The sequence below is a fragment of the Pogona vitticeps genome, chromosome 4 (assembly GCF_051106095.1).
Source record: "Pogona vitticeps strain Pit_001003342236 chromosome 4, PviZW2.1, whole genome shotgun sequence".
Taxonomy (NCBI): Eukaryota; Metazoa; Chordata; class Lepidosauria; order Squamata; family Agamidae; genus Pogona; species Pogona vitticeps.
The window spans coordinates 9,350,776-9,377,513 of record NC_135786.1 but is presented as its reverse complement, the minus strand read 5'-3'; the positions used below and the strand labels follow the sequence as shown (position 1 = coordinate 9,377,513).

Genomic DNA, 26,738 nt, shown 5'->3' with positions numbered 1-26,738 from the left:
AAAGGCAGAGGAAGAGGTTAAGAGGAAGAAGTACACAGAACAGAACTGTGCAGCTACACAAAAAATAAAGACAGAGCTGGGAGCTCATGAAGATAAAACTCGAGTGCATTTATACTCGGATCAGGTGGATCAATGACATGCATGGATGGTTGGAGCTGTGCCAGTTTCTGGGAGGCCATTATTGCTTCTTCTTTCATCTTTTCTGTAACTTGGACTAGCTTACCATTAGGAGGAGACATCAGGACAAAGTCCATGGGACTCCTTGTTTGAACCCTTGAGAGGAAGCTTCTTCAAAACATAGGGGAGTGTTATACAGTATTAAGCTCTTTTAAATAAGTTCTTCTAAGTCAATGGTTCCCACCCTTGGGTCCCCAGATGTTCTTGGACTACAACTCCCAGAAATCCTGGCCATCACAGCTAGTGGTGAGGGCTTCTGGGAGTTGTAGTCCAAGAACATCTGGGGACCCAAGGTTAAAAACCACTGTTCTGGGCTCTGATTCTTATATTTAGGGTTTTTTTTAAAAAAATCCTGTTAGTTTCATGATCTTGTCTTCTGTTTCTCAGGGCTTAACAGGAGCTGATGGCCCGCCTGGGCCGAATGGCCCCCGAGGAGACAGGGTAAGTAGCAGAAGTTTAAAACTGGGCAGGAATGGAGGTGCTGTTCAAAAGGAAGAAGTGAAAATGCCATCAGTGGCAAAATGCTCATTAACTGAAGTAAAATTAACCATCAGGAGACACTGCATTACAGCCAGGCTGGAAAAAAAGGGGTGCAACTTTAGAGTTTGCAAAAGGGAGGATAAGAGTGTTCAGATTACATCTCCCAGAATTCTCCAGCCAGCCTGAATGTTTGAAAACCTTAGGAGTTCTACTATTTAAAAAAAAACTTTTCTAAGTTCTGGGTTTAGCCCGTGAGACCTTTTCCTAGAAGCTGAGGTGGGCCAGTCCAAGTTCTTTCTATGCCAGCCCGTACTCGTATCACTTCCAACTTAGGCAATGCCACTTCAGACTGCCCTTACAAAATCAAACACTGTCCCATGGAAAAACATTTCTTACCCATAAGAAGCTTTAGGTTTAAGGAGAAATCTGGGTTGCAATCATTTCTGCTGACACGCATTTTATAGCTAAGCAGTTTGAGGGTTTTTTTTTCCTTTTAATAGTGGAATAGACAGCCATGTACACTCCTACCTGAACTGAAATAGTTAATTTCTACATTTGCCATCACAATGAGAACTAGAGCCTAACGAGAGCTAAGGTTCCTCCAGAGAAACCCAAGATGACATTCCTGCAATTACTCCCATTTTCTGTAAAGTAACAATACCCAAATCTTCCCACCAGTGGCCAGGACAGGTTGGAATCCAGATCTCTCCTCTTTAAATGGAGAGAGAGAGTGTGTGTGTGTGTGTTTAACAAAAGCTTTCATATTCTATTTAAACTGAGCAGTCCTGAGTTACATACTTGTGGGCCGGTTATGTGGAGGGTGTTATAAGGGTCTGTGTGAAGGAGCATATATATGCACACTTAGGGAGAGCCAAAGGTAGGTTACAGTCAAAGAGGAAGAGACGAAATGAGTGAAGATCCTCAACGAAAACAAGTCTATTCCTATGTTAATTTGAAGAGGTAAAGGTAAAGATAAAGGTTCCCCTTGACAATCTGTCCAGTCGTGTCTGACTCTAGGGGGCGGTGCTCATCTCCGCTTCCAAGCCATAGAGCCAGCGTTTTGTCCGAAGACAATCTTCCGTGGTCATGTGGCCAGCATGACTAGACACGGAACACCGTTTACCTTCCCACCGAGGTGGTACCTATTTATCTACTTGCATTTTGCATGCTTCCGAACCGCTAGGGATAGGAGTGACGGGAGCTCACTCCGTCGCGTGGATTCGATCTTACAACTGCTGGTCTTCTGACCTTGCAGCACAGAAGCTTCTGCGGTTTAAACCGCAGTGCCACCGCATCCCAAAATAATTTAAAGATATGATTTCCTAAATAGCCAAGTGACAAGGCAAAAGGAAGTTGGATATCATGACTAGAAATGTGGATGTGGCACTCTTTACATATTTAGAAATTACAATGCATATGTAGGAATGCATGGTATATTTGTATTTCGCTGAGTGCATGTGGAACATAGCTTTAGAAACCGTGAATTGGTAGGGTTCAGCCTTACTGGTTTCCACTGAGTCTTGGAGTTCCACCCACTTAGCTCATGACAGGGATGGGGGAGTTATTTCCTGAAATTTGGGGAGGGGTGTCAGCCACTGCCCTTTGTCTATAAGCTGTCCGCTGCAGATTTCCTTAACATAGCATTTTAATAGAAGAGGAGAACTCGTCATTAATTCATCTTCTACATATTATTTAACTCAGTTCTTTGAGAATTCTAGGGCTGACCTTACTCAGATTGCCAGCTGTCTTCCTGAAATGTTCATTTCTTCCCACATTACGAAGGTGAAGAATAATTATTTCCTAACCAGACAGAGTGGTAAATACATCAGATCCATGAAGAAGTAGACTGGGGGGGGGGTTCTTAATTATGAGATTTTTTAAAAAATGTAATAAAATTGTTCAGTTGGCATTTATAAAATAAAGTTGATCTTTATAGGATTATGGCCTGATCTTAAGGAGTGAAGGATTAATTATGCCTCCAAGCTCTCCGAATCTGTTCATCTGATTAAAGGACTGCTTTGAAAATTTAATGAAACCCAAAAAACATTTTTAATCTGGTTTGGTATGCAGAATGCCAAGGGCCTTTCTTTTAAATGCCAGATAAAATAACAGAGAATTGGATGCTTCCTAGAATGTAAAAACTGCTCTGTATTTCTAAATTCTTAAAATAATGTAACACATTTTCCCCAAGGTAGCAACAGAACACCCTCAGAAGCTGTACTTAAAGGATTTTAAAGCTGTAACCTGGAGAGGCAACAGATAGGTTGTTTGGAAAGATGTATTTGGTCAACCATAGGATAAAATCCAGTGAGAGAACTTGTAATTTACTGTTATGCCAGTGAAGGAGCTCACAGTGAGTGAGTCAATACTTCTGGTTGACAGGATAGGATCACCCCAGTTCACCCCAACTGATAGCTTTGGCCTTATTGTCACAGCCAGGAATTGTTATGTTCTTGGACTACAACACTCAGAATCCCCCAGTCAACAAAGGTCATGCTGGTTGAGGATTCTGGGCATCGTAGTCTAAAAGTAATACCACTTGCCCACACTATGCTCATCATATGGTGTTTTAGAGAGTCCCCATGCTCCAGAAATGGGACTGTAGTAAACACAGAAGCAAGAATCTCACACTGTATTCCTGGAAAATATCATTCCATGCTGTGTTCACACAGCCAAGGATATTTAACCTCTATTGGAAAGGTGGTTCCTTCAAAGTTCTGGGAAGAAGCGCACACCTGCTTAATTTTATTAATTGAGAAGGTAATTGTATGTTTTTGCATTGGGGGAGAAGAAGGGTACCCACCATCCTTACAGACCTTCTCTACTAACAGGCCCATTGCCAAGACCCAGACAATTAAAAGGAACATATCTTTAGGGTCAAAGGACACCATGGTTTAAATATCACATGATAATAAGATCCATTTCATTCTGCTCTGGATTAAAAGCACATGGTCTTGATCCAGATAAGGATCTAGGCACACAGATTGGATATCTTTAAACCTTTTGATAACCCTTGGCCCATTTCCTTTTTGTTCTAAAATCCCACACATACACAGGCCATAAAATAAAGCAGTGGGGGGAACCTTACCATTGGTGGCAATGGATATTTTTCCTTTTCAAAAGCCCCACACATACTGGTGAGGGGAATTTTTAGATTCAAAACAGATAAGAGAGGGTTTAAGCCTGCCCCAATGGTGGATATAGGCTCTATGTGTTCCAGTCAGGATCATGTGTATTTACTCTGAAATAAAAACTAGCCCTACGTAACTGAATGCTACACATTTCATATAATGTGTAGTTTGATCTTTCATCATCTCTTCTTCCCTTTGATTTTATGACCAAAGCAGGGCTCAATTCATTGTTGATCTGTTTACATGCTGGACTTTACAGAGACGGAGAAGAGAAGCTCCTACTCCTCAGGAGCTTACAATAATTTTTAAAAATGCATAGATTCGCACATTTGCTAAAATAATAGGAATGTTGGGAAGGGAGCACTTGAAGTGTATTTGTTTTCTCTTGTGTCTGTTGATTTCCACCTGCAAAGCCACTTACCGTAGCTATTACTCTGTCCCTCAAGGCCAGTGCATTTACGCAATTTGTAAATGCAAATCCCTACTCTGACCAGCCTTATTTGCAAAGCTGCCTTGTTGAGTCCAGCAGGGATGGTACCGAATCCTCCATTCTCAAGGGAACTTGGTCCAATTTTTTCTTTTTCTTTTCTTCATTTTCATGCCATCTGCATTTCCAGAGCTTTGGTCAGCTGATCTGTCTTACCACCCGCCTGCCATTTCAGTCCCTGGCACCTTTGTGGGCACAACACAAGAATTAAAGTGGACACATCTGGCTCTCTCCTGCCTTTAAAGGCTTTAATTAAGCAAAGTCTTATGGACTCTTACTGGTGCTTAAGTTCAGAGTCCAATTTAAGAGCATGGGTACAGAACCCAGATTTGGCAATTTGATCAAGGTCGAAGGAGAGGAAACCAGTGACATCTACGCCATCATTAACAGAGGTAGCTGGTAAACATGGCATGACATGGGAAATCTTATGCACTTTAGGGTGCAGGACAAGGTGGTTATAAACATGCACAAGAAACAGCAGAGTTGGTTTTCATCTCTGGCTTAAACCTGACTCATCTATTCAGCCTAAACAAGTTTTTAGATTTCTTATGTAAATACAGTAATTGAGAATAGTCCTTAGTGGAGATGGGCAGCATTGGTAGCCAGAGGTACAGCTATCCATACAGAACTAGTTTCCCTAGAAGGGGAGGCATGCATACAGTAGCTACAATGCTGTAGTGGGCTACATCTGCCCACATTCCTTATTCTTGGTTCTAGTGGTAGCTAAGGGAGATAGGACTTGCAGTCTAACCCTTTGCCTAGCCCTTCTTGCCGGAGGGCAGGCGTTGCATTCCAACATGCAAGCGGAAATGCCTCCTTCTGTGTCCCAGTCATGTGTGATATTATCTGCAAATAAAACCGGACCCTCAGTTTGATGTAGTGGATAGAGTGATGGATTAGAAAACTAAAGAAGAGGGTTCAAATCCCCACTTGGCCATGGAAGCTGACTGGAGGAGTAGAACTGATAGGGTAAGGTAAAGGTTCCCCTTTGTAGGGAATAATTAATAATTCCCAGGGAACCATTAACTGAGGCCAAGCCTCAGCCAAAAGTTGAATTAAATACCAGGGAGAGATCTCTGATAGAATAAAACAGGCAGTCTTTAGTTATGAAGTATATCACCGGTGAGGAGGATGTCTGCCTGTTAACAACGAATCCTGTTAACCAAGTGTTCCTCCTCCTCCCCAGAGGCATGTCTTTTTATTAAGAATAATCATTTACATAAAAGATAAGAGATAGCCAATGAAACGTCGTATTCTACACATTCCAGAAATTCCACACATGCGTAGAGAGAGAATCACAGAACAATGTTTGGTTAGGCTAAGCACCACTGTTGTACCCCTTAATAGCCATAAGATGGAGCTCTAAACTAAGATCCTTGTCACTACACCCCTTGACATTTAGTCCAGTCGTGTCCGACTCTAGGGCGTGGTGCTCATCCCCATCTCCAAGCTGTAGAGCCAGCGTTTGTCCATAGATACTGTAGTTTCAGTGGTCATGTGGCCAGCGTGACTAAATACAGAATGCTGTGACCTTCCCATTCAGGTCGTACCTATTTATCTACTCACATTTTTACATACTTTCGAACTGCTAGGTTGGTAGGAGCTGGGACAAGTGACAGGAGCTCAGTCCGTCGCATGGATTTGATCTTACGATGGCTGGTCTTCTGACCTTGCAGCACAGAGGCTTCTGCGGTTTAACCCACAATGCCACCACGTCCCACCCAGAACTCGTAAAACCACTTCTTAAATATCTTACCTTGAAATCCCTATTGTACGTGTTCTCTGTGTTAAATTAGTCAAAACCCATGGCTGAGCAGGGATTTGAATGCTGTTCTCTAGGGTCCTAGTCCATCACTCTATCTACTACACCACACTGGGAATCAAAAGCCCTAATAAGGTCAGTATAAATGGTTCCAACCTGATGGCACAGAACAACCACAAAACTGGATCATAAATGCCAAGGCTACTCAACAGTGAAACGGCCAACACAGTGTAGCAAGATATGGAGCCTTACCTCGGTGCAACTGGAATGCATTCCCTCTTCCTCCTTATCCAGACTAGGATAAACATTTATGAAAGGATAGAAGAGAGAGGGAGTCAAAGTTTTGTATAAGTTCCCTTGTTAGTAGAATGGCTGACAATTCAGTGTTGTGCTAATTCGGATGTTTCTCTCCAACAGGGTGCAATAGGACCTCCTGGGCCAGTTGGACCAGCAGTGAGTTAATCTACAATTCTATTTATCTCACATGTAATGATAGACTGGATCATGCATGTATATTACTGTGCAACATTGTGTTAACTAGAATTCTTTGCAGACTCCCCACCTGATGAAGGCAAATGGCTCTAATATCTGTAGTATGGTGAATCTGGTCTGGGTTTTAGTCTGAACTTTAAAAAAAAAGGTACTCAAGGTGCTGAAACCATTTTGAGGATGGGTTTCAGCACCTTGGCTAGCTCTTTTCAAGTTTAGGCTTACAGCGGCAGGTCCTCAAGAACCAAATTGGTCCTGGATCTCCTGAGATTATCTCTACATTGTGCGGTTTCTGCCCTTGAGGTTTTAGGCGATGTTTGAATAGGGCTTATGTTAACCTCAGGTCAAATTAGAAAATATAGTAACACATAATTAGAAGCATGATTGCAATTGTATCCATTAAAGGTGCTTGGTTATCTTGATGTTTTAATTGCTTCATTGTTCCATTTGTTTTTAGCCTTTTTAAATGACATTTTCAAGGTGCCTTGAGTACTACCTCATAACAGAAAAGAGAGGTAGAAATATAATGACTCAATCAGCCAATCAGTTAGTAATAAAAGGGACTGTCATGATAGTTTTCAACTTGGCCTTTGTATACAGTCCACGTATCTGGATAAAAAAGAAAGAGGACGTGCAGAGAGAACAGATTCTAAAATAATGATTTATTTCTAACCCGCTTTTAACAATGTCATTTTAATCTAATTTTCAGGGCAAAGGACTTGCAGGACCACCAGTAAGTAAGACTAAGTACATGCAGGGATGGTAATGTGGACTGGAGATACAGGCCAGAGTCTTATTGATGCTCTTATGCATGGGGAAGTGAAGTTGGTTACATCATGGCAGTGAACTGCTACTAATGAACAAGTGAACAACTTTCATGATTTCACTTGTGTAAGCATAAATAGGATTCTGGCCATGATCTCTTTTTTTTATTGCTTCATTCATATAGTTTTGGTCAAAACCTGCCATCCCCATTCAGATCCTGGAAGACGTAAAACTATATTCTTTTTCTCAAGATGAAATTATACCTGGTCCTGATCTTCTCAATGATATCTTCAGTGGTCGCTGTGCACTGTAATCATTGTTAATTTCTTGTTCTGTCTTTGCATTCGCAGTATTTAATTTTACTTGCTTATGTCACCCTGTTAACCGTTTAAAGACAGAACCTTCGAGAGGTCACTAATTCATATGGCCATCATAAGTTGGAAGCGACTGGGAGGGCATGTACTGTAACTAAAATAATCACCATAAAATAAATATGGGATAGAAATGTGGCCTAGAAACATGGTTTTATGGTTTGGATGATGGGCTCTCCCTTCTTGGCAGGGACCTCCAGGCCCCAGCGGGCTTCCCGGTGCAACAGGATCGCAAGGGCCACCTGTAAGTATCCTTTTCTTTCCATTGATCCCATATCATATATCTCAAAGAAATAAATCAGTTGTCTCACACTTCCACGTCCTTCGCTAGAGATGGTAGTGCTGTTTGAAACAGATGCTCTCACCCACACAGAAGCTGGATCTCTATAAAGATGGGGGGGGGAATCACAGAGAATATATCAAACTACTTTTTCTGCCTGAATGATCTTTATGGGCTCTTTGAAGCTACTGCTAGCCAGAGAAAAACGTGAAGAGATAAAGGGGATCTTTCCGCCAGGAATCTTCTGGCGGGTGGCTGGGTTTTTTGAAGAACAAGGACATGGAACATGCTCTTCAAAAGCCTGGATTTGGTCCTTGGGGTGACTTTCCAGTGGCCCACTGGAGCCAAAGGAAAAAGTACATGATCAAAACCATGAGCATAGCTAAGCTCTTACTCAAAGTCCTCCGAAGAGACTTTCGAGCTCTTTGAATGGGAAGAGGTCCCACACATGGGCTGGGAAGCCAACTGTGATGTCCTGAGAAAGGGGGCTTGTACCGTTCTCGAACCACTGAGGACCAGATTGAGACCCAGGGCTGGATGCTCCCCCACACATGTTGTACAACACATGCTTGACATGCTGGAGGCCCCCCCCCCACTTCTATTCCCCGCATCTCTACGTACAGACTCCTGCCTGAAATCTGGGATCGCCATTGCTGGTTGGTAGAGATGGGCACGGATCATCGGTTTGGTAGTTTGTGCCAATTTGTTTAGTGGTCGAACAGGTGTCTGGTGCTTCCCAACGCCACCTCCTCCAGCGATGGTCAGTATCAGCAGTACTGGGATAGATATACCAATGGTTGGTCTTCCTTTAAGGCCGTCCCGTCCCTCTGAGCTTGATGGGCATTGAATGGGTATAAACAAAATCTGAGCTATAATCCATGGTGGGCAAGGAAGGGAAAGACAGGACAAATGTGATTGGTAGTTACCGTATTTTTCCGTGTATAAGACACCCCCATTGTATAAGACGCCACCCACTTTTCTAATCCAAAATTAAGAAATCTACGTGGGGCTTAGCAAGTGCTTAGCAAGTGACCCCTGCTTTCCCCTCCACTTGTTTTTTTCTCTCCTCAGCTTACTTCCATGTATAAGACAAGCCTCAATTTTTAGTCTAAAGATTTTAAACAAAAGTATAGTCTTATACATGGAAAAATACATTAAATTCTGTGTCGTGAACATTGACTTCCGATCTTTGGCATTTCTTTGTCCTATTATTGCAAGGTCCAACCCAACCATTAGACGAAGTGGTCTTTCTGATGTTCTTTTTTTAAAATGATGTTTTAGATTTCTGTGAAATGAATCTATAAATGTATCAATATTTTACTCCCTTGCTTTTTATTTTATTTCAATGGTCAAATATAAATAGGAGAGGACTGTACTGGGATTTTCTTTTTCTGTTTAGGGACCATCTGGACTTCCAGGTTTTCCGGGACCCCCAGGACCTCCGGGACCACCAGTAAGTTCAGAATTTTCCTACAAAACGTTTGCTGTCAAGAAAACATTAATGACTGAGATTGAAAACTGCTTTAAAATAGTGTCTCGGAGCCCGTCTGCTTTCTTTTAAGCAGGTTCCCCGTCAAGGATACAATGTCTTTTCCAAAAGCATTATTTCAGTAAAACAATTATTTACTTCCTGACAGCAGAGGAAAAACACAATGCATTTCAGTGCCTGTTGGTGTTGTTTAGTTAATGCTACTGCACTTTGAATGTAGAAGACAAAACCGACCAGTGAGAAGTTCTGTCTTTGGGGGGAAAACAATATAAGAAATCAAATCTTCCTCTGTAGAGATCTTGTTTTCATTGGTAGCTTGGTCTAAATTGCGTGGAGCCTACAGGGTGGGGGATGGGGTTTCAACCAATAGCATTGGGCAGAAATATATTTTCATTTCTTTCCAACTGGTGAGTCTACACAACCATACTGGGTGAATTCAGGACTGTTAAGACAATGTTCTTTGTCTCTAAGCAAGAACACTCTGTTGGGGAACCATATAATCTTAAGTACAGTGGTGCCTCGCTAGACAGTTACCCCCGCATGACAGTTTTTTCGCTAGACATTGACTTTTTGCAGTCGCTATAGCGATTCACAAAACTGTGATTCCTATGGAGGAATTTCACTGGACAATGTTCGGTCCCTGTTTCGCAAACCATTTTTTGCTAGACAACGATTTTGACAGCTCCCTCTGTGCTCGCAAAACGGGTGTTTTCAGGACCTAAGCTTCACAAGACAGCTATTTAAACAGCTGATCAGTGGTTCACAAAGCGGCTTTCCTATGACCGATCTTCGCTAGACAACGATGATTCTTCCCCATTGGAACACATTAAACAGGTTTCAATGCATTCCAATGGGGAAATGCTTTTCGCTAGACGATGATTTCGCTAAACGGCGATTTCAGTGGAATGGATTATCATCGTCTAGCAAGGCACCACTGTATATTTAGATATACCCCATTTCTCCATGGACTGTGTATATTTGTGGCAAAATTTTAAATCTAAATTTTGTCCTGATTGCAGGGTATTCCTGGAGTTCGCCCTGATGGCAATGGTGACCTTCAGGTACAGCTTCCTTCTGCATTCTTTTAAACTTTTTTCACCTATTATCACCCTGGCATGTTGCTCAAATCTCTAAGAAGTACTGTAGGACTCCAATATCTATGGTGGATTTATAGCTAACACTATTACAGTATAATAAAGAACACTCTCTATACTGTAGCATGGTCTCTTCCTCCCTCTGGTGGACAATTCTGGTGATATCCTCATTGGAAATTATATTTCCAGGAATTTTTCTTTTAATAGTTTTAATATTTTCAGACCATTAGATTAGTGAATCAGTGCATACTAATCCTGCACATACGGGGGGGGGGGTTGTTTCCTACTGTACTCAACTGACAATTGTAATGTAATGTGAAAATGATCCTACTCAAATTAAGAGTTTAAATTCTAGTATGTAAAGCGTGATGTATATGTAAGTGAAACTCGCATGTGTTTGCCAGCCCAAGGTTTGCTTTGTAGCTGATACTGGTTTGTAGCTTATGCTTTGTTTACTGGTTGCTCTTCTTAAAACCAGCCCTCTGTTGTGAGACTCCACCCAAAAACCTTTATAAAGTGGATCATTGTTCTTTCCACTCGACAGCTAAGGAGCTAAGCATCAAAACAAAGTAACATGCCAAGGCCATTTGTTCTATTTCTTGCGGAGGTGATGGTCCATCTCATACGGCTTCTAAAAATTTACCTCCACTAGACACCAATGGTGTAATAAGGAAAACTTGCAGCATTATTCTGTTCTTCTTCAAATTAATCAATTTCTCTCCCAACTATTCAGAGGACTGTAGCTAAGCCAGATTGTTAACTGGGGCTGGTTAAAAAGATCACATAACCCCTCTGTTACATCAGCACTACTGATGGCCAATACATTTCTGGGCACAATTTAATGTGCTCTTTTTAACCTATAAAGCCCTAAAGGGCTTGGGTACAAGCTATCTCAAAGACTGTGCCTCCCTTTATGAGCCTGCCCAGGGGTTGAGAGCATCAGCATTTGTCTCAGTCCCACCACCCTCAAAGGGGCGGTGGGGACATGGGAGAGGGCCTTCTCTGTGGCTGCTCCCAGACTCTGGAACTCCCTCCCACTGGACATCCCATCTTTGCTGTTCTTCCCCAAGCAGGCAAAGACCTTTCTCTTCAAGCGGGGCTCAATCCTACTGATAAAAAATCCCACTGTTGTTCTGGGTTCTCCTTTAAAAAGAAAATAATTAAATTTTAGCATAAATATAGGGTACGTGAATGAGCAGAACAGTGTGCCAGGAGAAGGAGCTTTTCTGCTTCCCTGCCAGATGCCTGTTTATTTTGGGGTGGATGTGGAATCAGTTCATTGGAATGAACACCCCATCAACTTTTTTCAATTCCTGCTACCAGACAGTAGGAATTTAAAAACAAAACAAAATGCCAGGCTTGCTGAAAAAGCTGGCATCTGACCACTCATTCCTTCGCCCACCTGGATGCCCTCTCTCACTAGCTCACCTTTTGCTCTCCTGCTTGCCCCTTCGCCAGTCCGGTCTCCCTCCTTCCCGAGGATGGGAGAGTCTGGAATTTGCATTCCAAAAATATTTTTTTTCCACAGCCTCTAAATTAGCAGCGTCCTCATGGGGTTGTGGAAAGCGTAGCGCTAAAGTGAATGTGCCAATGCTGAATCATAAATCAGTTATTAATGTTAATAGGTCTAGCTATTATATGATCTCTTCATTCCATTAATCCTCAGAAAACCTTAGTGACATAGTACTTTGGAATGCTTTTTTAAAAAAATGTTAATTACCGAAAATGGTCCCAAATGCCCCATTCATCTGAAACTAACAAATTCAACTGACACGAAATGTTCAATCACTCAGGCTATTAACTTCATCAAGGCTAAAATTATTACAGTAGCCACTTTGAAAGTTGTTCAAAACCATAACAATTTATGGGTAACCCATTTATTTTTCATGCATGAATTTCTTGCTTGAGTTGTTACATAGCAAAGTGAGAGCTTAAAACAGATGGTTCTGCAGCCTAGTCCATTGCACCCGAATTTCACCACTTTCAAATGTGTACTGCTATATACGGACAGCGCACATTGAAGAAAATGCACTGTTGGTACTAAATAATCAGATCGATGAGACCATTTTTATATTTGGCTTCTCCCTGATATACTTGTGCATCTAGGGGAAAATTAATATTTTGGTTTTCAATGTTAATGAAAGCCATTTTGGTTGGTGGCTTTATACCTACAACTAAGCCCCCTTAAATGGTGTTTTTACACTAAAAGGGCATGGTGCAGATATCTTAAATAAATGGTACTGATAATTCTACCTGATGTCAGAATCTAAAAGGGTTCTGTCTGGTTAGTACTTTGATGGGAGTGCCAGGAAAGGCCATCAATCCTCAGGGATGGCTAGGAAAGGTCCCCACCCCACCCCACCCGGGAACAAAACAAAGCAAAAAAAAAAAACACAATAGAGATGAACACACATCAGTTCATCCTTGTTCATACAGGCAGCAGTGCAGGGGCTGCTGTTCCCCCTCCCGCACCTCCTCTGACTGAATCAGTCATTTTCCAGGCCCAGCGCACTAGCTTCCAGCATCATCTCAACTGATCTTCCAGTCCTGGCAGCAGCTCAGGCTTCTCTGCCCCGCCCACTTGGCTGATCTGCCACTCAGAGAAAAGGGCGGGGCAGAGAACTCTGTGCTCTTGCTCATGACTGGGAGATTAGCTGAGGAGGTGGGGAAAGCAAGCAAGCTGGGCCTGGTGAGGGGCTGATTGACTGAGGAGGCAGGGAAGACAGGGGAGGGGAGCAGCAGCATCTGTGCTGCCGTCTTTATGAACTGGGACAAACCAGTTTGTGCCCATCTCTACCCCAGAAACACCACTACCAAAGTTGACAAAACTGGATTGCGTGGATTCATGCTAAGGCCGCTTCCTGTGTTTATAAAATAAAATAAAGATTTCAAGACAGATCCTTCACAGGTCTTCCAGCTACAGGAAGAACTCAGGATTTGTGCTGGTGTTAAAAACAGCTGGATCCTAAAAGAAAGCATTTACTAACGCTTTGGTTAGTGCGTGTTGGGGTTTTCTGGTGCAGGAACCGTGAGAAAGGCGAGCGCCTCACTTTGTCATTGTCGGTCTTTTTTCAAAAAGACCTCTCTTCTAAGCTCAGCTTTGAAATAGGAAAACGACCGTTTTGCTTACCTGTTTCCTTCTGCGGGCAGCAACACCTTACTCCCAAGGGCAAAGAGGCTGTTTGGAGCGGGAAGGGGGAGGGAGTCTTGATCTTTCGCAATGAAATAAATATGACATTAATGAGAGCCAGCGAGCAGGCGTTTCAAGACTTCACATCTGTTGTTGTGACAGCTCCTTCTAATTCCCTAATTGGAGTACTCAAGGAGAAACGGGATAATTTCCTCGTACCACCTTATTGCAAAATCTTGCAGAGGTTGGACAGGAAATGACAGTGTTTCTTTTGGGCTTTCTTCTTTTTTTATTTTGAGAAAGAATAACCTACGGAAGTTAACTGAAAATTATACTGTAGGCCAGTAGTTCTTAACCTTGGGTTACTCAGGTGTTTTTGGACTGCAACTCCCAGAAGCCTTCACCACCAGCTGTGCTGGCTGGGGTTTCTGGGAGTTGCAGTTCAAAAACACCTGAGTATCCAAGGTTAAGAACCACTGCTCTAGGCATTAAATGATGTGTTTCGAACAGGGAAACATCACTGGGAAATGGCTTGGTTTTAGCCCTGCGGATTTGTAGGGCAGCTACCAGAAACTCTTTGCCTAAATCCCATCCAATAATAAGTGAATAGTTAAAGATAAGGGAGGCTTTAATCCATGCCGTAAATACTTGGGGGTGGGGTGGGGATAGCGCTTGTGTTGTGTGGCTCTGTTTTGTTTCATTTCTGCACCGGATGCCTTAGCTGGAGTTTTAGAAGACTTAAGTGCAGCGTAAATTAGCTAAAACCCGGTGGATTCAGCGGGTGGACCTAGCAGATTTTGCTAAGGGCCTTCAGCAATGGGAAGAGCAATGGGAAGAGCAATAGGGAGCAGCTGTGTTGCCTGTGAACATCCAAGGTTCAATCTCCAGATAGGAAAGGGAGAGGCCCTTGCCGGTGACCCTGGAGAGCAGTGAGCAAACTGTACAGACAATACACTGAGCTCAGTGTAAGGCAGCTTCCCTTGTTTACTGTTCCTCCCATCAAATATATGTACAATTCCAAGACGCTCCCAGCAGATGCTGAAAAACACGGATTACTGTATAGCGAATGCTATTTCGATTGCAAACACCATACACAGCATGGTCTCTGGCTTGCTCTAGTGCCCAGTTCTGATAACTTTAGAAATTTGTGTATATTTCTAGGATTTTTAAAAATATTTTCAGATCGTTGATAAACGAATCAGCAGATATGGGGTTCCTGCTGTATTTTCTCCATTCCTTCCTGTTATATAACATTCATTGCCAGACTGTATGTTGATTTTAGCTAATCTCAGATTAGCGTTCCAGAGACATGGTTACTTATTTATATCCAGTCCTATATCATGAGATCTTTTCATTGTTTATCTTAGAAATCTCTCTCCCACATCTCCACATAATGTATCATTACCAGTGGTGGAAACGTGAAACCTGAGAAGCCAAACGGGCCAGGGAAGTCTGTGCTCATGTCTAGCAGACCAACCATAAAACACAGCGAGCTATTGTGCAAACTCTTGACAATGTAAAAAGTTTCTACTATGGCAATCAGATGCTGCCACCAATTAAGGAATCCCCCTCTTCTAATTATATGGTATCTATAATATGGGCCTCTGAGTGTGAAATAATTCTTACCGTCTGCAAGCTGCCATTATAGCTGCCCAGAAACCATTGGGTAGAGTGGGTGGCATATAAGTTAAATAAATAAATAAATAAATAAATAAATAAATAAATAAATAAATAAATAAATAAATAAATAAATAAATAAATAAATAAATAAATTAATTAATAAATTAATAAATAAATTAATAAATTAATAAATTAATAAATAAATTAATAAATATTAATTATAGGACCTCTGTCTGCTCTGCTGGGCCAGAACCAGCTTTGGAGGATGCCTCCACTGGATCCCCCCCCTTACCTTGATGGAACCCTTCAGACTTACTGGCCCACCGTAGCAACAGCACTCAAAAGGCATTGCTAGCATCTACATTTGGACGCTGGGATTTGTTAAAATGTACATTTTAACAAATGTACTTGCTTTCTTGCATCACACCTTTCTTTTGAAAAAAAAAATCATGCTAACTAGCTAGATTGCCTGGTGGCACCAAATCCCAGATTAGCTTTAATCAGCAGTCTACATATTGTCACTATTGAGGTTGTCCAATCACAATTCAAGGTCAAATGATATTAAGGTTAAAATTGATGCTAAATGGAATGTGTATCTCCTCCGATGGATCAGTTTTTCCTCCCACAACAAGACTTCTTCAGAGACAGGGTACCTCGGCAATCAGACTTGCTGATGAAGGCTGTGTTCACCTCCTCTTGTCCAATCAGAAAACAAAGCACTCTAAATGCAAGATACGAAAGTACTGAAAATCATGCACTGTGATGAGCAGATAGCATTCTTCATTTGTGGAGCACATTTGTGCAATAAACATTTTTCCCCATGTGACTTTCAGTCACTAACATTTGGGGGGGGTTATAGGATAATATACTGTATGTATATTTGATCATATATATCTGTCCACCTGTCTGTCTCTAAAATGTATTGCTTATTTGTGTGTTTTGCATGCAGTGCCCATCTGTCTGTCCTCCCGGCCCACCAGGACCCCCAGGAATCCCAGGATTCAAGGTACATAATGATCTGAGGGGGTTTATAATGGAGGGAAATACAGTTGTCCACTGATGAATCCAGATTGATCAGTGGCTTTGAGCTGGGATAATTTCATCTCATGCCCACCTCACACCTTCAAACATCTGCTCTGGAGAAGATCCTTGCAATGTCTGTTTGATGGGCTGCAGAGGAAGAGAAGTGAGGGGGAAGATCCCATGCTGTGAATGGACGTCCACTTGTACTTGTTGATTTCCTTTCACAATAGTTGGTTAACGGTTGAAAGTGTAGTCCAGTATCTCAGGTGGGAGAAGACTGAACTAAGCTAATCCATAGAGAACCCAAATAAAAATGTATTCCTCCATTCAGTCTTCCTGAACTAATATGGCCAATGGCTGTTTGGATGTGGATGATAGGAGGTGTAGTCTAATACATCTGAGAGGCAGTTAGAGAATACTCTCTTTTGGGGATTTACCCAGTTTTTCGGTCTTCTGGACACAATTGACAGCTGTAATGAAAGTAGAGGAAAGTTGTTCAGTAAGCATGTGGAATCCAGATTGCTTTTCTAAAAATGGCCCTCTTTTTTTGTTCAAAAGTGCAGTAAGGAGATTCTGATTTTTCTGGCTTTCTTTGTAGGGGCACACCGGACACAAAGGGGAGCCTGGAGAAGTGGGAAAAGATGGAGAGAAGGTAACCCTTTCGTTTGAACAATAGATTGTTTTCCCAGGTGGTGGTAGAAGGAGAACGGATGTGTACGCTAGGCAGGAGGCCAGCCAGGACCCGGGATCCTGAGGGATTTGCACCTTGATTGGTGAAGGAATGTACTGGAGAACCGCTCGTGTTCTTGAAATAAAACCTTGGGAAACGAAGAGCTGGCTTTCCAAGTTGCAAGACCGTTTTGTGGCATTGGTTCCTTCGAAATCAAAAATTTAGACTCTAGAGAGGGCAGGAAGAGGCTGCAGCAGAAGCAACCTCTAGAAAAGCTGACACACCCTGTGTCAGCAGCTGAGGCTTGTGTAGCAGATCTGCCGATCTGATGAAAAGGCCATTGCTACCTGGGACGCGAAGGCAAAGTATACCCCCAAAGCCATTTTGAGAAGAGGAACTACACACACACACACACACACACACACACACACACACACACACACACACACACACACACACACACACACACACACACACACACACCTCCTTTCCAGCTCCCTCTTTTTCGAGGGGGGGGAAAGGTTAAATTGCCACTCCTTTTTCGTGTAGCGACAGCCATCAGTTCCATTCCAGTCACAATGACGCAAGAAGAGAAATTGTGAAGCACTTTTGTCAAAAGGAAAAGGACACCTTCTGAATGAAATATAAACAATCGTAATTGCTCATCTGTTTTACATGAGTTGTGTCAACAAAGGCTTACTTGATTGCTTGCTTGCTTGCTTGCTTGCTTGTATTTATTTATTTATTTATTTATTTATTTATTTATTTATTTATTTATTTATTTATTTCAGGGTTCACCAGGCCCTCCTGGTCCTGCAGGACCTCCCGGCCCTGTTGGCACACAGGTAAAAGGAAATCTGTTTTTTTTTTTTTTTACAAAAACAAATTGCCAGTGGTTTGTGACACATTTCTCCAGCTTTACCCTCAGCTCGAAAGGAGATCCTCAGACTCTGAACACTTCTCAGTTCACTGCCTCGGAATAGTTGATTTTCGGACAATCGCTCCCAGAACCCCCTACTCAACATTCTTGATTTCTGTCCAGTTGTCGCTAAAGCTTCACCCAGCGTTGCTTTTCTTTCCTTAGGGACCACGTGGATTAAGGGGCCTCACTGGGCCAGTTGGACCTGTCGGAGAAAGGGTGAGTCTGAGATTCTTTCTATTGAGCTTTTTTCAGATCTGTATGTGTTCATTGCACAAAGCATGGAATTTTCTTCCCACTGGCAATGGACAAGCTTCCGTGCAATGTGCTGGAGGCATACGATTATGACCAGAGAAGGTCCCCAGATCAGATTTTGTTTTAAACACCATCTTAACTAGCGCAATGGTTTCAATCGTTGAAGAATTTTATTTATAATTGCTTGAGTTTAAATTGTTTCCATTATCGTAGGTTTTAAAATAGTTTTCTACAGCTCTGTAATTTGTCCTGAGATCCTGAGATATAGGGTGGGTTATACATGTTTTAAAGAAAAGAAAAGAAATCGGTGACTCGAGACAAACTTTAGCTGCTTCCTGCCTGCAAAATGGATAGAACAACATTGGACTCTCTGACCAGGATCTTGTGAAAATTACTAAGATAATAACCAGCAATGCTTTGTTCTGTAGATTCTTTGCCCCCTAACAATACTGGCTAATGAAGAATAATTGTGTTTTCTCAGCAAATATTTATGGCGTTCTTTCCTTGTTTTCAGGGATCAATAGGGTTCCGAGGCCCTCCGGGAATTCCAGGCCCTCCGGGAAAAGTGGTATGTTCCCTTGATTTTTGAGGCAGGATTTTCAGCCTGGCCAATTTCCTTTTTTAAAATCCCATGTTAAAAGCAAGGAGAAGAACGAACGACAATGCCTTTCCAGGGAGACGGAGCTCTTTGGGGTGCAGCCAAGATTACAAAAATAAACAACACCAAGTTCTCAGCGTACAACAGAATGGAAAGGTTCTGTATCAGTCCAGTTTTTAAAAACTGGTTTGCGAAAAGGTCTGGAGAAATAATTGTTAAAAGTTCTCGCTGAAATATTTGCACAGCAAGCCATTTTGAAGGAAAGTATTCCTCGGGCTGTGGAGCCAGAGGCTGGGAATTCGATTCCCCGCCATGCCTCCTATGAAGTAGAGCCTATGTGGCCTCAGACAAGCTGCAGAGTCCCACCAGAAGAACGGAAGGGGAAACCTCTTCTGAGTACTTTCTACTTAGAAAACCCTGGGTCTCCATAAGCCTAAACTGGCTTGATGGTGCATCATGATGATGATTCAACAGTCAGTTTACTTCTCTTTAAAAAGGCCTTCCATCTGTAGTCATCCTCCACTTGTCTCATGAAGTCTTCACTGATGGGGCTCTCAGGAAAATTGTAATAGTCTGTACAGTATAGGTAAAGGTAAAGGTTCCCCTTGACATTTAGTCCAGTCGTGTCCGACTCTAGGGCGCGGTGCTCATCCCCCTTTCCAAGCCAGCGTTTGTCCATAGACCGTTTCCGTGGTCACGTGGGCAGTGCAACTAGACACGGAATGCCGTGACCTTCCCACCAAGGTGGTACCTATTTATCAACTCACATTTACATGCTTTTGAATGGCTAGGTTGGCAGGAGCTGGGACGAGCGATGGGGGCTCACTCTGTTGTGTGGATTCGATCTTACGACGGCTGGTCTTCTGACCTTGCAGCACAGAGACTTCTGCAGTTTAACCCACAGCGCCACCACGTCCCAATTAATAGTCTGTATAGGTACACGTGAAATGCCTTACACCTTTGCCATGAAAGACTGTTGAACTAGGTCAGAAAATGGACCGAGAGGTGATAAAGTTGGGAAATACTTGTGGAATATGTTTGAGTTGCACAGGTAGTTCTACATTACGCCATACCACGTGCAGCTAGTCTTCACGGACGATCAAATAGTGTTGCTGATTCAAAAAGTGATTTTAGGTATGTGCATGGACTTAAGCCCACCCAACAGAATTCCCAGTTGACTTCTTTTTGCTATGCAAGAAGACACACATCTGTAGCTGTTTTTGAGCATTCCCTCAGTTCTGAATCTGCCCCCCCCCATTTGTAAACTCCATACAGCATTGGAGCTCCCCCCCCATGGGTGTTGATAGCGTGCTAATCTAGGTTTTTTATAGCAACAATTTCATATTTAGCAGGTTAATTTGTTAAAGAGGAGAAGTTCCCCCCTATAAGATTAAATTATAGGGGTGTCTGTAAAAAGGTATGATAAAAAGGACTCCATTTTTCTTTTTTCCATGAATTATATCAGTCCTTTAAGAAAAAATTAATCTGGTTTCCATAAACAGTGGATCAGAAAGCTGGCACTTGAGACCCTCCTACTTATGGGCACCATTGCATATGGGAAGAGCCATAGTACTAAATGCTCATCTCAGTACAAAGCAGTACAAAAAATAAACCAGGTGTGGTCGAAGGGACAAAACATTACAAGAACTCATTTTTAAAAGCCATGCATACAAAGCAAGTGAAAAGCAACATCATGTTGATTTGGGGGAAATTTCCAATAGGTTCTAGTCTTTAAAGTGGAACAAATAAATAATCCCTATCTCATATTCACACAGAAAGATAAAATCAGATTTGTCACATGCTTTGTATAATAACATGCATTTTCCTTACATGCCATACTAACCTTTCTTTGTGCTTTAAAAAGCAGGGCAAAATAAATGTTTTGAAAATTCTTTCGGTTCACGTAAACAAAAATAAATGAAACGTCCTAAAAATATTTCTGAAATTCTTGCACAGTACACATTGTCTTCCATCATGTAACCAAAGAAAATTGCAAATAAGTATCGGGGAGGAGGAAGAAACAGAAGATGTTGATGTGCAGATAACACACACCGTTCACAATACTGACATCACAATAAAAGAACAAGTAGACTGCAAATTTTTCCCTCATTTCTATTTCTATATTTCAAATGAATATAGGTTTATGATATATATGTTTGCTTGCAAATACGATTTTGACCCTTGACTTCACATTGTCGGTGTTCCGCTGTATATATAAAAAAGAGAGGGGTAGGTTTGTACATGAACAATCAGAAGATATGAATAAAATCTTAATTATGTGGGCGAATAATTCCCCCTTTATAATTCCAGGGGCCCCGTGGAGACAGAGGGCCACAAGGTTTCCGAGGGCCGAAAGGTGACACAGTGAGTATGAGGGAGGCCCGTGTATCCTAAAATGTTGGGGAAAATGTCTCTATTTTTCTGAAAGGGGCACCTCTTTCCATTAAAACTCTGCTACCACCTCGAGGGTTCATCCTTACTGTGTGCTCTGAGGAGAAATTCTTCTCTTGCTCTTCAATATTGACTTTGAACAAACCTCTCTTTGTTTTATGTGGTGGTGTTTCAGCGGCTATAAATAGCACTGAGTTGCTCCTTCATTTCTTTTTCTAGGGTAGGCCTGGACCAAAAGGAATGCCTGGGATTTCTGGACCCATCGGAGAACCTGTAAGTCCTTCTTTAAGAGAGGGAGATCAAGAGAAACGGGTGCTATTTTCATGCCCGTGTCATAGATGTGGCATAAAGCTGAATCATAGACAGGCATCAGAGTCCTTACAGGGTGTGGGGGAAAGCCAGAGATTAAATTACAGTGGTGCCTTGCTAGGCAGTTACCCCGCATGACAGTTTTTTCGCTAGACATTGACTTTTTGCGATCGCTATAGTGATTCGCAAAACAGTGATTCCTATGGGGGAATTTCGCTCAACAATGTTTGGTACCTGCGTTGCAAACCGATTTTGACAATTTTGACAGCTCCCTCCATGCTCGCAAAACAGGTGTTTTTGGGACTTAAGCTTCGCAAGACAGTGATTTAAACAGCTGATCGGTGGTTCACAAAGCGGCTTTCCTATGGCCGATCTTCACTAGACAGCGACGATTCTTCCCCATTGGAACACATTAAACAGGTTTCAATGCATTCCAATGGGGAAATGCTTTTCGCTAGACAATTATTTTGCTAAACAGCAATTTCAGTGGAACGGATTATCATCGTCTAGCGAGGCACCACTTTATAGGTTTCTTCAGTATCCTTTGCCTCTCACCTCATGCAAGAGCCAGCTCTCTGAGTCACAGCCAATCTTGGGTTTTCAGAAATGTCAGCCCATTTCTTTTTCCTTACCATATGCGTTGCGAGGGCTGATTGGATACGTATATGTGTGCTGTGGCTCTGTAGTCTCTGTCTTGGGACTGAACTGAACTGCAAGCCTTACAGCTAAAAACATCTGGCCAAAGTTTTAGATTTCCATGGTTCTTTCTCCACTCTGATTCTGTAACCCCTTCTCCTGATGAAAAGTTCTGGAGAACTTAGAAGCTTGTACACTTCATGGTTAAATCTTCATGGACTTATTAATGTCCATCTGAGATTGGGGGCGTGGCGTTGAGGTGATAAAGGTGGGATCGATCTCACCAAACAAGGATACCTTTTTTGTATTTGGTTTTTCTAATTGTAGCTTCAGTAGTAGTTAAGTACAGTAAGACTGTTGTATCTGCAGGATCGGTATCTACGGTTTCACTTATCCACTGCCTGAAAATATGAAATAAAAAAGACCAAATACTCATTTCCAAGATATATAACCAGAACTGGTCACTAGAGGGATCCAGAGACTATGATATATATTGTATAGGGTTCACTATATCCACAATTTCCGGAATCCGTAAGGGGCTTAGAACTGATCCCCCGAGGATACCTTGGTTCTCCTGTACTCTAAGGTTTTGGAAAGCTAGGACTAATTTTCTGCCTGTGGAGAAGCTCTCTCTGCTGGACTCATTCAACAGCTCATATAAAATAAATGTTGGAGTGTACAGGCAGGTAGCTCTAAGATGCTTATTTGCACCCTTGATTCCACCTGTTTAACATCATGTTCTCTGCTTGTTTCAGGGCATGCCTGGAAAAGATGGGAGAGATGGAACACACGGACTCGATGGTGAGAAGGTTTGTAGACCTGTTTTAAAACCACACCAAAAAATAGGTGCACTTGAAAGACAGCCAAGCAGAGCCTTGGGGGAGTCTGGCACTAGGATGGGAGGAAGAGAACCGGGAGTCCACTGGATTGAAATCCCGCTCAGCCTCTGACCACATCCCAGGAGGAATGGAGATAACCCTGGCTATAGGGTGACGGAGAAATACCGCTCACAGAGATGGGCATAAACTGGGGGGAAAATGAATTGGGCTGGTTTGCGGCTTGTGGCCAACGACACACCACCATGAGCCCCCGGGAAAAAGGCACAGTTCATGATTTGTTTTCCCAGTTCATGCCGGGGGGGGGGAGGATGGAGACTAGCTGTTCCTGCCCTTCCCCTCTTGCCTATCCACTGACGCCGTTGCCTCCCTACCTGGTCCTCCGGCCTTCTCCTCCACCACTGCCATTGCCAACCTTAGAGGCAGAGGCCCTGGCCTCTGGAAAAGGAGGCCAGGGCCTCTGCCTCTAAGGATGGCAATGGTCGTGGTGGAGGAGAAGGGCGGAGGACCAGGTAGGGAGGCAGCAGGGCCAGTGGGGAGGGTGTGAGCGGGCATCCCATTTTGCCAAATCAAGCCAAATAACAAGGGTGAGCAAGTTGGGCACTCCATTTCATTTGGGCAAAACAGGATCCCTGAACTGAAACGAACCACGAAGCAGCCCCATGAGTTGGTTTTTCTGGTTCGTGGCTCAATCCGTGCCCATCTCTAACCACGAATACTATCTGTAGAAATAGACGAAGAGCAAAACTGGCTGAGTTTTTTTTTTAACAAAACTGGTCTGGCAATAATTCTTAACAGTCAGCAGGTAAAACTACTCTTGAGGTCCTCCGATCATTTTAGGAACTCATCTGTCATTTGTTCTTGCTGTTTGCAGGGTGACGCTGCTCGCATGGGTGTTCCCGGTGAAAAGGGGCCCAATGGACTTCCTGTGAGTACTATTCCATGAATATCAGGGCACACAGATACATACGGCACAATGTTCTGGGAGTTCTCTTCAAACCTTTCATACCTCTTACCACCAAGGAGGATTACCATGCAGATTTAGCCATGTATTTTTATTGCATGCTCTTGACCGAAAGCCTGTCAATGGGCTTCCAACTTTTGGGGTTGAAATCCCACTGCTTCTACCAATGAATGCCCAGCCTTCATTTATAAAAAGAGAAGTACAGTACCTGCTTCCTGGCATGATTTATATAAACTCTGGCTTTGGTGATTTTGCTGCTGGGAGTTCTAACGTCTTTTTGACCTCCCTCCGTCTGCAACATTTTAATGCCCTTTAATTTGATGTTAATCCCCCCTAATCATTGGAGCTATAGATTTAACAAATCCAAAGGCATAGGAATTATAATGTACAGTGGTGCCTCGCTAGACAGTTACCCCGCATGACAGTTTTTTCGCTAGACATTGGCTTTTTGCAATCGCTATAGCAATTCGCAAAACAGTGATTCCTATGGGGGAATTTTGCTGGAAAATGTTTGGTCCCTGCTTCACAAACTGATTTTTGCTAGACGACAATTTTGACATCTCCCTCCACGCCCGCAAAATGGGTGTTTTCGGGACCTAAGCTTCACAAGACAGCGATTTAAACAGCAGATTGGCGGTTCGTAAAGCGGCTTTCCTATGGCCGATCTTCGCTAGACAATGATTATTCTTCCCCATTGGAATACATTAAACAGGTTTCAATGCATTCCAATGGGGAAATGCTTTTCGCTAGACAATGATTTCACTAAACAGCAATTTCAGTGGAACGGATTATCATCATCTAGCGAGGCACCACTTGTATAGGAATTGGGTGGAGGGAGGACAGCCATCTTTTTTCACTACATTGTCAATGCAAAACATAATGCTCAAGCTGGGGAGGGGGAACACCAGAATATTTTGTGTTCTGTAAAACTGGATGTATTTTCAAGCATTTTTTGCTCTGAATGTTACTTTCCATTGGTGTTTCTTATTAGGTTGGCTTTGCTTTCCTGAGCTCTGAATTGTAGATTCAATTCTTTACTGATCGAGTGTTTTCTATTATTGGTAAATATTTTCCCCCACCAGGGTCTACCTGGAACTCCAGGAACTAAAGGTGAAAAAGGTCAACCAGTAAGTACCCCCATCTATTCAATGGTTTTTCACTTGTAATGCATTAACCCTCATTCAGGTAGATAGAACATTTTAGCACCATCAAGTCATGTTTTAGAACTGATACTTCTTTCAGGCAAAAAAATATATGTACAACTAGTGTAGTCTGAATAAATCTATTATATTTCACCATTGGGGTACATTTTTCTCCCAGGTGATGTAATATACTGGGTTTTAAAAGAATGTCCTATACTATTCTCTGGTGAGCTTTGATGCTAAGAAATAGAAACAACATATTCATTCATGTTGGCATCAGTACATGAGACCCATTTAGTACAGACCTTGGAATTAGTCTTCATGTGGAGTATTGCATCCGGTTCTGGACACCAAACTTTAAGAATGCCAACAAGCTGGAACAAGTTCAGAGGAGGGCAACAAAGATGATAAATAAATAAATAAATAAATAAATAAATAAATAAATAAATAAATAAATAAATAAATAAATAAATAAATAAATAAATAAATAAATAAATAAATAAATAATGATGGGCTCAAGTTACAGGAAGGCAGATCTTGTTGGAATACCAGGAAAAACTTCCCAGCTATTAGAGAACTTCTCAACTATTACAACAATAGAAACATTGGAAGGTGGTGAGCACTCCAATGCTGGAGGCATTCAAAAGAAAATTAGACAACCAGCTGTCAAATATACCTGGATTGGGATTCCTGCAATGAGAAGAGGGTTGGACTCAGTGGCCTTATAGGCCTCTCCCAACTCCATGACTTTGTGATTTGTTTTAATTCACAGTCGGTTCAAAAAATACAAGACTTATTAACTGTAATCCTTCTGTTAGCCCTCAATACATGAGCATTGGCAGGGGGTCAGTAAAATACCCTAGAAGTCATTCAATGCAAGTGTCTCCATCTTCCTGGATGAGGTGTTAGGGTATATGTGAACATTACCTGCCCTCCCCTGCCAAAATCTTTGAATGGGAGAATTTTTTCAGATGGACAGCTCTGTCATTTTCATTTTTTTCCACATTTGAAAGTTTCAAAGCTCATTTTCCCCTCTACAAATTCCTTCAAATTTCCTAATTTTTGGAAGCCCTTATTAAAAAATATGCAACTGAATGAACGTCACTGAATCTGCGGAGGGAAGGGGGAGTGGTAAGCTTGAAAATGCTGGCCTAATATGTCCGCCTCCAGTCAGCAGGTGGCCCTGCCGTGGTAGCATCTCCTTTCCTTTCTCAGCTTTGTCCCTCCCTTTTTCGACAATCAAGCCAAGGAAGCTGAGCTATTGTTCATCTGAATGATGGCTCATTTATTTGTAAAGTGAATATAGAAATGCTCAAGTCTTATTTTTGTGTTCCCTTCTCCACTACAGGGTGATTCTGGAGAAATGGGAGAGTCTGGACCTTCAGGAGAGCCAGGTATACCTGTACGTATCTGATCCATATATCATGCTTCCTGCTCATAATTCATTTTATGTTATATCAGTCTTGATGGTGAGCTCCGGCATATCACCCATTATCCTGGAGCTCATAAATGGTTTTTCTTTAAAAACAACAACAGTTAGTTTCATCACAATACCAAGCCCTCAAATAGTTAATTACAATTACTTCTATCACTAATTATTTTTAGAAGAAGAAACTCAAGGTTTAACAATAAGAAAAGTAGACTGAGAAGAAATATAATAGCACTTTTCAAATATTTGAAAGGCTGTCATACAGAGAAGAGGCAGGATCTGTTCTTGATC

At 42.2% G+C, this 26,738-nt stretch overlaps 1 protein-coding gene across 1 annotated transcript in view; it reads left to right on the top strand.

Moving 5' to 3' along the window:
- COL9A3 (collagen type IX alpha 3 chain) overlaps nucleotides 1–26,738 on the top strand; it is a 61,595-nt gene that overhangs the window by 9,550 nt on the left and 25,307 nt on the right. The window contains exons 6-22 of the mRNA XM_020804633.3: nucleotides 565–618; nucleotides 6,455–6,490; nucleotides 7,236–7,259; nucleotides 7,853–7,906; nucleotides 9,342–9,395; nucleotides 10,451–10,492; nucleotides 16,225–16,281; nucleotides 16,897–16,950; nucleotides 17,760–17,813; nucleotides 18,053–18,106; nucleotides 18,657–18,710; nucleotides 21,051–21,104; nucleotides 21,351–21,404; nucleotides 22,832–22,885; nucleotides 23,787–23,840; nucleotides 24,959–25,003; nucleotides 26,367–26,420. Coding sequence (XP_020660292.3) covers nucleotides 565–618; nucleotides 6,455–6,490; nucleotides 7,236–7,259; nucleotides 7,853–7,906; nucleotides 9,342–9,395; nucleotides 10,451–10,492; nucleotides 16,225–16,281; nucleotides 16,897–16,950; nucleotides 17,760–17,813; nucleotides 18,053–18,106; nucleotides 18,657–18,710; nucleotides 21,051–21,104; nucleotides 21,351–21,404; nucleotides 22,832–22,885; nucleotides 23,787–23,840; nucleotides 24,959–25,003; nucleotides 26,367–26,420 — 852 coding nt within the window. The remainder of the gene's footprint in view (nucleotides 1–564; nucleotides 619–6,454; nucleotides 6,491–7,235; nucleotides 7,260–7,852; nucleotides 7,907–9,341; nucleotides 9,396–10,450; nucleotides 10,493–16,224; nucleotides 16,282–16,896; nucleotides 16,951–17,759; nucleotides 17,814–18,052; nucleotides 18,107–18,656; nucleotides 18,711–21,050; nucleotides 21,105–21,350; nucleotides 21,405–22,831; nucleotides 22,886–23,786; nucleotides 23,841–24,958; nucleotides 25,004–26,366; nucleotides 26,421–26,738) is intronic.